The sequence below is a fragment of the Parasteatoda tepidariorum genome, chromosome 8 (assembly GCF_043381705.1).
Source record: "Parasteatoda tepidariorum isolate YZ-2023 chromosome 8, CAS_Ptep_4.0, whole genome shotgun sequence".
NCBI classification, from domain to species: domain Eukaryota; kingdom Metazoa; phylum Arthropoda; class Arachnida; order Araneae; family Theridiidae; genus Parasteatoda; species Parasteatoda tepidariorum.
Genome location: NC_092211.1, coordinates 28,878,407 through 28,888,851, shown reverse-complemented (window position 1 = coordinate 28,888,851; position 10,445 = coordinate 28,878,407). Strand labels below are relative to the sequence as shown.

Genomic DNA, 10,445 nt, shown 5'->3' with positions numbered 1-10,445 from the left:
TGGCTACGTTCTTAACGTCTAGTTTTGAATACTGATGTTCCGAAAACTTTTCACTGTAGAAAATTCTAAACCTGTGCATTTCAATATTAATTTGAAATTGCAAACAGTTCACACATTTTTCTTAATCACACTATTCTAAATTTCAGTTGTTGAGAAAAGTAACTGTTGCAAGTTTTGTTTNTGAGTCGAGTGTTGCAGCTAAATTGAACAAAGTTTTGAAGAACACTGGCTTTCAAACAATGAAGAAAGTCTCTAGGATACTAATAGGTGAAGCAACAAAAGAATCCGGGCTCTAATAATAATTAATCTCATAGTTATTATATATATTAAGAGTGCTTTGTTTTTTGAAACTATGTCCAAGGTCTGCAAGCTTTGTTTTACAGATTGCGAAAATTTTTGATACTTTCATAATGGCTTGACACTAAAATACCAACTCTGCTGTCGCTGAAATTTCTCTTCATAAATACATTAACAAAATAATATCCCAAGACTTTACATGGTTATAATTAGTTTCTGGCAAAGAACTCTTCCTCCTGGCTAAACATTTCTTGATCTACCCTTTATAAAAACAATTTATTCACAATTTTAAAGATATTCAATATTAAGTGGCTCATTCTATTTTTAAAATAATAATTACTTAATAGATGTAAAAAATTAATTCAAAATTACAATTAATTTAACTATCATTTAAAAATGTTATCCAGTGTATCTTTTAGATGTAAATAAATGCTATTTATAAAAGCATATTCAACAAAACATTAACAAAATTAATATTGATCATACCAAATTTATAAAGTATTAAGCAGAATTTGTAATGAACAGAATTGTAAAGAATTAAGCAAAATAAACAAACTCTAATAAATTCATATTACAATGTAAATATCCCCTAAAAATGTTTATCATTATTTGCAACTTGGTTCAGCATTTAAATTTGTTAAGTGAAATGTTATTTTTGAGATGTAAATACAATGAGAACTAAAGCGAAATTTTTTTTTTACCCTACATTTGTAAAGTTTAACAAATCTGAGATAATTTAATTATTTATCATTGAGAGATGAATTAAGGTAATGACAAATCTGAAATTTTTTCTTCCCACATTAACGGAACATAAGATTTTTTTGCCGTATTTCACTTCTTACTTTTTAAAAATCTTAGCTCTAGATATTATGAGCTCTGTTAATTTCAAAGACAATGGTATATTGACCTATAAACAGGGTTCATATAGAGATCAGAAGAAATCCAAGGAGTCCAAAATTTAAAAACATTGCATAAAAGATATAATCTAAAAGTGACAAAGACTAACAAGAGAACTAAAAATCGCCGTTAGGAAATTTCTTCGACTATGTCTAGTTGCCCACCGCAAACAAGAAACACAGAAGTACACGCACATGCAGGTAACATGTTTCGTGAAACGACTGGAGTTTTCACATGACAGTAGGGGGCTGTAATAATTCCGCAAACTCAGACGAGAACAAAATTCGTGCTTGAAAAAAAATAAATAAAAAAATATCCCAGTTTGGAAAATTAAATACTCTTATTTCATACAGAGCCAACCCCTTAAAACATATTTAGAATATATGGAGATATTACTAATAGAAAAATGAACAAATAGAATTACTTGAATAACGCTTCTGAAATAAATCACCTCTGATTAAGTCAAAGGTAATTTTTTCAGTATTTGTCTTCAGTGTCTTAAGTTTTTAATATAAAGTGTTCAATAATGTAATATGCTTTAATTGATATTTAATAAGTAAAACTGCCACAAATATACAGATACATACAATTTTTTTTAACCTTTATTTTAAAAGCGTGATAGACATACAATAGCAGATTTCCAGACTTATGCCTGTAAAAGAAACAAAAATCAATAATTATTCCAAAGTAAACAAATATATACACAATTGAAGGAAATTTAAATTAGAAAGCAAAAAGTAGAAAAGAGAAAGCAGTACCAGAAAGCTCCCAGAAGTGCATCTTTAGTGTTTCTGCGAAAAAGATACTTATCAATAAATGATCTTAAAATTTTTAATATGTTAGTGGCAAACCCAAACTCGTATTGTTAAATCCAGTATGCAGTAAAACCATGCACTATCTAACTTTTAGTGTGATGAATCAGTCAAGATGAAAATCACAAACTAAATTACTTTTTAAATTTAAGAGCATCTTAACTTTAAGTACAAGCAGAATAAGGTATGAAAAGAAAAATATAATTTTGTAGCTCTAAATATCTGAAACCTAGAGAGGCAAGAAGGAAACAGTACATAAGAATTGTATAAGAATAAAAAAAGGTTAATTTAGTTAATTAATAAATTTGCACACATATTATAAAATAAGGTTTTAATTTCAAAATTTAAATAAGCATGCATCTTAGCAATTATACTTAAAGATAGTTGATATAATTTTTACGAAACGACTAAAAGCATGCCAACAAATCTTAGTAGCTAACTTGAATACTTAACATTATAAGCTTTATTAAAACAATTACTTCAAAAAAAATTTGTAACAATAGTATGACTTAATGATTGCAAGAAAAGAAAAGAAAAGAAAAAAAAAAAAAAAAAAAAAAAAAAAAAAAAAAAAAAAAAAAAAAAAAAAAAAAAAGAGCTGGAGCTATAGTTATCCATATAATAAAATTATTACGCACTTCCTTTATAAAAAATTATTAAGAATAGGTTCAGAGAGAGTAAATTCTTACACTCGCTGGCAAAACTTTTATAGATTCGATCTACAAGATAACAAGCTAAATGTTACAAACTAGGTCAAAATACAAATTATACCGCAGAATAAGGGGAGGGGAAAAAACCGCACGAAATTAGCAATTGTAAAATTAGATTGAGAAGAAAAAGCTATACCTTCTTTCCTGCTGCTGCGCCTACTTTAGCTTTCTTTGTTCCCCTAACTTTTTTCATTCTGTTCTTCCTTTCCTTCCTCTGTTTTCTTCCAGTCTTCTGCCTCTCACCAAAACCATTCTACAAAAGAAAAAAGTTACATCAGTAAAAAGAGGTCCAGCAAACATGGGAGTAACATGGCTCAGTTAAACTAGACAAAACAAGCTTTTTGTACACTCTACCCCATCATATATTTATACCTAAATTCATGTCACAAATAGCACACAAAAAACTATTCCAAATTTGAAAATTTTAAATATTGCTATAAGTAGTAATTAAGGCCTAACATTGCATAAAAGAACTTGAACTAAAAAAAAAACTGAATAAATACTGTGTTAAAAATCCATTTCAATGAATAAATATATTAAATTATTAAAATTAGAAGTTAGGACAAAAATAAAACATACTGTAATAAGGATTTCATGTTTTAAATACAGCTGTTACTTTTATTTCAGCCCTTGTACTACCTTTAATTATAAAATTTGCAACATGACTTATTAAAACCAGCCTTCCCATGTCACTTAAGCTGAAACACTTTTAGCACAGTTTGTGATTAGCTTTGTATGGCTCATTTGGTATGCATTCAACCCAGCTGCATTTGATCGCAGACTGAGCAAATCGAAATGCTTAAGATTGTAAATAAAAAGTTTTTATAGAAATAAAGTTAAAAAATTTCCTTTAAAAACACCTTAGAACGTATGATTTAGATAACAAAGTTATACTGTTATTTTTTTTTTGCCTTTTGTTACTTTTATATTTATGTAATCAAATTTTATATGGTGTGTTAAATGTAAAGCCATTACAACGTGATACACCTGTTGTAAGTGCTTTTACTGTATCAGAAGGTGATGGGGAAACTAACCGAGTTTTAGGGGGCATGGCGAACTGAGCAATCTTAAACCACTGAACTAAAATTAGCGTCGATCGTAATAAAATGGTACGAAGTATCACATTAAAAAATACCAGGCAGATTCCTCATTGTTTAGTAATAAATCCCAGACAATTTAAGATAATAAATAACTATGTGCTGACATAAAATTGTGTACTAATTTATTAATATATGAATGATAACATCGATACTTAACATTTAGTAAAAAGTAAAATTACCAATTGAAAAAATAAAGCTATAAATTATATTTTTATTCAGCTCACATAGGAGACAATTATTACTTGAGAAACTAACTAGTTTAGCAAATAAAAACTACTGAGAACATACATTGACATTCCTTTTCTTTTGATATATACTGTTACATGATTTATAACAAGTAAATCAGAAACATGATTTTTTAAATTATTTAGAAAAGAAAAGAAACTTCAAGATANAAAAAAAAACTGAATAAATACTGTGTTAAAAATCCATTTCAATGAATAAATATATTAAAATGAGAGGTTAGGGCAAAAATAAAACACATACTGTAATAAGGATTTCATGCCTTAAATACAGCTGTTACTTTTATTTCAGCCCTTGTACAATCTTTAATTATAAAATTTGCAACATGACTTATTAAAAACCAGCCTCCCCATGTCACTTAAGCTGAAACACTTTTTCCCCCCACAGTTTGTGATTAGCTTTGTACGGCTCATCTGGTATGCATTCAACCCAGTTGCATTTGATCGCAGACTGAGCAAATCGAAATGTATAAGATTTTAAATAAAAAGTTTTAATAGAAATAAAGCTAAAAAATTTCCTTAAAAAACATCTTAGAACGTATGTTTTAGATAACGAAGTTATCCTGTTATTTTTTGTCACTTTTATATTTATGTAACTAAATTTTATATGGTGTGTTAAATGTAAAGCCATTACAATGTGATATAAGAAAACATCTGTTGTAAGTGCTTTTACTGTATCAGAAGGTGATGGGGAAACTAACTGCGTTTTAGGGGGCATGGCGAACTGAGCAATTTTAAATTAGTGTCTATCGTAACTAAAATTAGTGTCTATCGTAATAAAATGGTACGAAGTAAATTAAAAAATACTATGCAGAGTCCTCATTGTTTAGTAATAAATCCCAGACAATTTAAGATAATAAATAACTATGTGCTGACATAAAATTGTGTACTAATTTATTAATATATGAATGATTACATAGATATTTAATAATTAGTAAAAAGTAAAATTACCAATTGAAAAAATGAGAACAAACATTAACATTCCATTACTTTTAACAAATACTATTACATGATTTATAGCAAATATATCAGTAACATCACTTCTTAAATTATTTAGTTTCCTATTTTTAATACTCTGTTCATATTATAATCTAACCCTGTGAAACATATCAATAACTGAGAAATAGAAACATATAATAGCTTCTTAACATACAAAAATTGCTATCTTAGCTTGAAAAATTACACTATAATCAGCAACTAATTATATTTCATTTGATATGAATTTTGCATTATATAGCATAAGCAAAAGCAACAGTATTTCCTAAATTTTGGAGCTGAGTTAACTCTTTTTTCAAAAACATTGAATAACACTTTAAGTGATTGCTTTTGTTTGCAGCAAATGCTTCATGTTTCACAAAACAATCCTTTAACAAGGTCAAATTGCTTGTAATGCAGTAACAGTTATGCTCCAGATATGAAAAGTTTTACATATTGTTAGTAATAGCAAAACTGACACAAACAGATTGGTGATTAACCCTTTTGCGACATGTTTTTTCCCCTTCCTACAACAGAACAATTTTGGTAGCATAAACTATGAATAGGGCAGCATTACGTATGGTAGCACCATCTATGCTCTGTGAATGAAAATACCTTCAAAAATATTGGCATGATTATTGGGAAAGTCTCCCATTAGACAAGGAAGGGTTTCAGCCCCAAAAGATTTTTTTGAAATTAGCTTGGGACATATGTGTCCCGTTAGGTGTGAAAGGGTTAATTTAGTCGTCAGCCCTTCTTCGCACATCTTTTGACAAATCCTATTTTTCTTCTTCTGTACCTGCCTGTCTTTGTAAGCATAGAATGTAAGTTTTGAATGGATCTCTTCCAGTTTCAATGATGTTGTAACGGCTATACATACTTACTAATAATCACCGGTAGAAAAACTTTCACCCTTATGGTAACAAATTCAAGAAAAAAACTTCTGGATTTTCAAATCGCGTAAATAAGAATAGCAATGAACAATATTTATACCTCGTGACTACGAATCCCAAACTTGTTATAAAACAGTATGAATGAACCACGACATTGGATTTTAAACTTGCATGAATATGAATCACAACATAGGTTTTTGAATCTCATAAACAAGAATCACAACTTTAAACCATGCAAATACGAAAAGTCATATTTGATATTAAAATCGCATGAATAAGAATAGAGATGTTAGCAGATTCTGCACTTGGGATACCTAAAAGGCTTGTTTGAAGAAGCGATGTTTGAATTACGAAAATACAAGCCACCTGGCAGGTGGGTAAAAATGCGAAAAATCTTGCAAGAATGCTATGATACCAAAAAATTTAAAATTATATATTTACATTTATTAATTTTCCAAAAATAAAACAGATGATCATTGAATTTACCTGTGATACATAATTCTTAAAGTTCTTATACAGAAAAAAAATCTTAAAATAAAATGATTATAAGTTAACATAAAGACCTTCATTAAGCATATATTTAGAGCTATATAATATACCCATAGTTGTACACCAAAAAAATTATTTTACATAAACACCATATAATCAGTAACTAAAAATATTATGAATTAAATAGTAAAGCTTACCCTAATGAGACGATATTTAGGTTCAAACTTTTTAGCGAAGTCTAATGTGTCATATATTAAAGCAAATCCTGATGATTTTCCACCACCAAATTGTGTTCTGAAGCCAAAACAGAATATTAAATCTGGAGTAGTTTTATACAGTTTAGCTAATTTTTCTCTAATCTCTGTCTTAGGAACAGAGCCTTTGTTAGGATGAAATACATCTACAACCTAGAGAGAAAAATGATATTATATAAGAATACTAAATTACATAAAATATGCAACAAAATACAAATAGAATTATAACTTTATAATGGGAATAAAACATTAAGAGAGATATTGCCAGTGTGATAAGAGCAATATTACTGCACCCCATAACCATGTAGCAAAATTGCTTTGCAGACCCACCCGCACTTCATTCATTGAACGTTATATACAAGGTGATTCTAAAAAGATGGGCAAAATTTTAGGAAGTGATGTACGCAACCAAGCAAACAATCTTATCAAAGAATGTATGGTCGAAAACAAAACGCAAAGGTGCTGGAGCATTTGGAAAGTTGTTTCATGCAAACGTGAAAGCTCCATTCCTGTTGCGAGTTATTATTGGCATGTTATGGGAAGAGTTCGCATAAAAACTTTCGCACGATTCATACACAAAAGCTGCAGATTCGAGAATGCATTGTAAATCGCGGTAGTAACCAGGGATGAAAGTACTAGTTAGCAAAAAAAGCCGAATTCTACATAAACGCATTCAAACATTATGAAATTAATAAATGTATGGAGCTTAAAAAGCTTTGAAAAAAGCTGAATTCAGAGTAAAAGCTGAAAACTTCCATGCCTGAGTAACGCAACTGAAGATGTTGTCCTTCTCCAATAAGGAAAAGGCTGATACGCTTTTTGTCTTTCCTTTTGGTTCCAATAGAATACAGCACCATCTCATTATGTAGGAGGAGTGTAAAGCTATCTGAACGTAACCTTTCCAAACCAATGGATTCGATGCAGCGGTCCCATAGCTTTGCCACCGCGATCGCCAGATCTTTCATGTATCGATTTCTTTCTATGGGGATAGCTGAATGTTCTTTTGTATGAGACTCACATTGAATCAGCAGAAGAACTTGTTGCTAAGCTGCAGGGGAAGTTCACGATATGACTGGTGTGTTTCAAAATGTTCGCCAATCTTTTCTTTGTTGCTGCACCGCATGCATAGCTAATGCTGGTCATTGTTTTGAACACTTATTGCAATCATAAGTCATTAAATTTACTTTTATAACATAATTTCATCGTTCTTTATGCATTTTTGCCTCATAAGAATAACTTTCGACGCCCTATAACGGTTTTGTCTTCGACCATGCACTCCATGATAAAAATTGTTTGCTTAGGTGTGTACTATCACTTTAGCAGATTCCCATTCCAAAAAAACTCAGAAAATAAAATCTAACTTTTTCTCTCACTAAAGATTTTTTTGGGAAAAAAACAAACTACATAATGGATATAAAAATAAATTTAAGTCTAAGATTTCAAGCCTTAGTTTATGATACTATAGATTACCGTACTGAAACTGCAGCAACAATAAAACAAAAGAAAACTACTACAAAGGAATGCAATTGTTACAAGCCACAGAAGCTTAAAAATTATACAACATTTAAGATTTCCATAATTTGAATTAATTCAGCAACATTCAAGGTTTACCATAAGAAATTAATTCTAATGATAAGGACACTGTTGCAACATTTATGATCACTCCAGTGTTTTCACTACAGCGCAAGAACCTCACATATTTCTTGCTTTTTCGGCAATAAAAAATTATAAATGAGAGAAGTTCGAGCACTGTATTAAAAAGACATGAATTAATTACGCACGAATTTTGAAAAAAACTCAGTCTTTTGCCATTTTGAATAAAATTCGTTTCACTTTTCGTCCTTGATCTTTCATTATTTTGAACATTGGCCCTTGGTATCTAGCTACCCCTTTTTACCAGTATTGTTCATAACTGGTGCGAACGGCAGAACACATTACTCTGCAACCACATGTTCACCGCAGGAAAGGTTTCTGCATAAAAGATGTTTACATTGTTTGTGCATGAATGTAAGATGAACAAATACCTTATTAAGACAACATCTTCTACTCCGCAGCGGACAAATAAAAAAAAAAAAAAAAAATTTTTTTTNAAAAAAAAATGTTTAGAAAAAGTCAAAACGAAACAAATACGGATATTTTTCAACCAAATAAATATAATAGCTGTTGTAAAAGTAGACGTAGAACATTTTCCTCATGATGATGCAGCAAAAATATTCAATTAGAAGATGTTAAAAATGTATTACAATTAATGAAATAATTTTTTTTCAAGAATCTCTAAAAGTAGTTCTCTAAAGTAATTTGCACTTTTTTAATTTTTAAAATCTCACCCTGTTTTTGAGAAAGGGTAAGAAATTGTCCCTTTTTTTTTTCTCTAATGAAAACACTGCACTCACAACAAAATATATCATTAATTTATTAATAAAACATAAATCTTGATAACGGTAGAAACAATTTCATTTATATCACAAAAATATGAAATGTAAAGAGATTGTTCAAGATACAGAAATCAAAAAATTACTAATTTTTCAAGTTTTCTGTAATTTGAATTAATTTAGCAACAATTAAGGTTTACCATTAAAATTTAGCTCTAATGATAAGGACACTGTTGCAACAATTATGACCCCTCATAATAAAAAATTACAATTGATTTACTAAGCCTACTATAAGGTAATAAAACTTGATAACTTTAGCTATCATTTCATTTATATCACATAAATAATGAAATATATAGATACAACTGTTCAAGTTACAGAAGTCGAAAAATAACCAATTCTTCAAGTTTTCTGTTACCTGAATTAATCTAGCAACAATTAAGGTTTACCATTAAAATTCAGTTCTAATGATAAGGACACAGTTGCCAATTATGCACTATACATTTGTAATTATAATACTACCTAAATTTTCAGTATTATAAAAGATGAAAGAGAAAAATTTTACAAATTATGAAGCCTCTAAAAATAGCTTTATTCAGTATATCAGAATGCACGCAATGCAAACACTGTAAGTATAATTGTTTTAAACAACATAAAACAATATGCAAGCAGTCGAAAATAAGCAACATTAAAATTAATAGCGAGAAAATTGGAATGTCACCACAATACAATCACTGAATAAAAATGAATTCAAGTTAGATAGAGACTTTATAAGGACAATCCTAGGATCCGAATTAATCATTCAGAGAATGAAGTTTAATTTCATATTACTGTTATACTTATTAAACATAAGCTCAAAATAGAAACATGAGATAATATCATATAACAAGAAAACTACAGTATTTATGAAGCTGTTGATAAAATAATATAGAAAGAAGCAAATATCTTACCATTTGTTTACGGCACAATAGCCGATTTGACATAAATTTTTTTGTCCTCAGGGTAACCGTACTTTCCCCCTAAAATATAAATAAAAAATTAGAACGATAGGTTTATAGGAGACATAATAATGTAGTTCACTTTCATGAAATATTATGCATGAATGTCAAGACCGAATCATTGAAATAAATTATTATTTTGAAATATTTCGGGATAAACGATAACGAATATCTTGAAATTTCAAGATTAAACAACAGTAGATTTTATTTCAAGTGATTAAGTATTTCTAAATGTTTTCAGAATTAATAGATTCATTAAGATTAAGACTTACCATGCTTGGTTAGAATATTATTTACTCCCTACTATCACGCAAACAGTTTACAGAACAGCGGCGGACATCATAGAAGTTGAGTTGAATTGTATCTGCCCTACTTCAAAACATGAAACAGTTAACTGCTATTGTAA

The 10,445-nt window shown here is 29.2% G+C and overlaps 1 protein-coding gene across 2 annotated transcripts; it reads right to left on the bottom strand.

The window, feature by feature from the left end:
• Nucleotides 1–1,778: 1,778 nt before the first annotated feature.
• LOC107445247 (ribosomal protein S24) lies at nt 1,779–10,445 on the bottom strand. Of its 2 annotated transcripts, XM_016059598.3 has the most exons (6): nt 10,312–10,445; nt 9,992–10,060; nt 6,613–6,822; nt 2,853–2,969; nt 1,953–1,985; nt 1,779–1,846 (listed from the first exon to the last, which is right to left on the bottom strand). In XM_016059598.3, the coding sequence occupies exons 1-5, from the start codon at nt 10,312–10,314 to the stop codon at nt 1,977–1,979; spliced, it is 408 nt and encodes a 135-aa protein (XP_015915084.1). In that variant the 5' UTR covers nt 10,315–10,445; the 3' UTR covers nt 1,779–1,846; nt 1,953–1,976. The 2 variants fall into 2 exon arrangements, with proteins under 2 accessions (XP_015915084.1, XP_015915085.1); XM_016059599.3 differs by lacking the exon at nt 1,953–1,985.

Bases quoted from the DNA above. Each gene is read 5' to 3' on its own strand.
- LOC107445247 (XM_016059598.3), bottom strand. The intron at 6,823-9,991 runs GTAAGATATTTG...TTTTCTCTCTAG, and splicing joins TATTGTGCCGTAAACAAATG to GTTGTAGATGTATTTCATCC. The intron at 2,970-6,612 runs GTAAGCTTTACT...TTTCTTTTGTAG, and splicing joins CTAAATATCGTCTCATTAGG to AATGGTTTTGGTGAGAGGCA.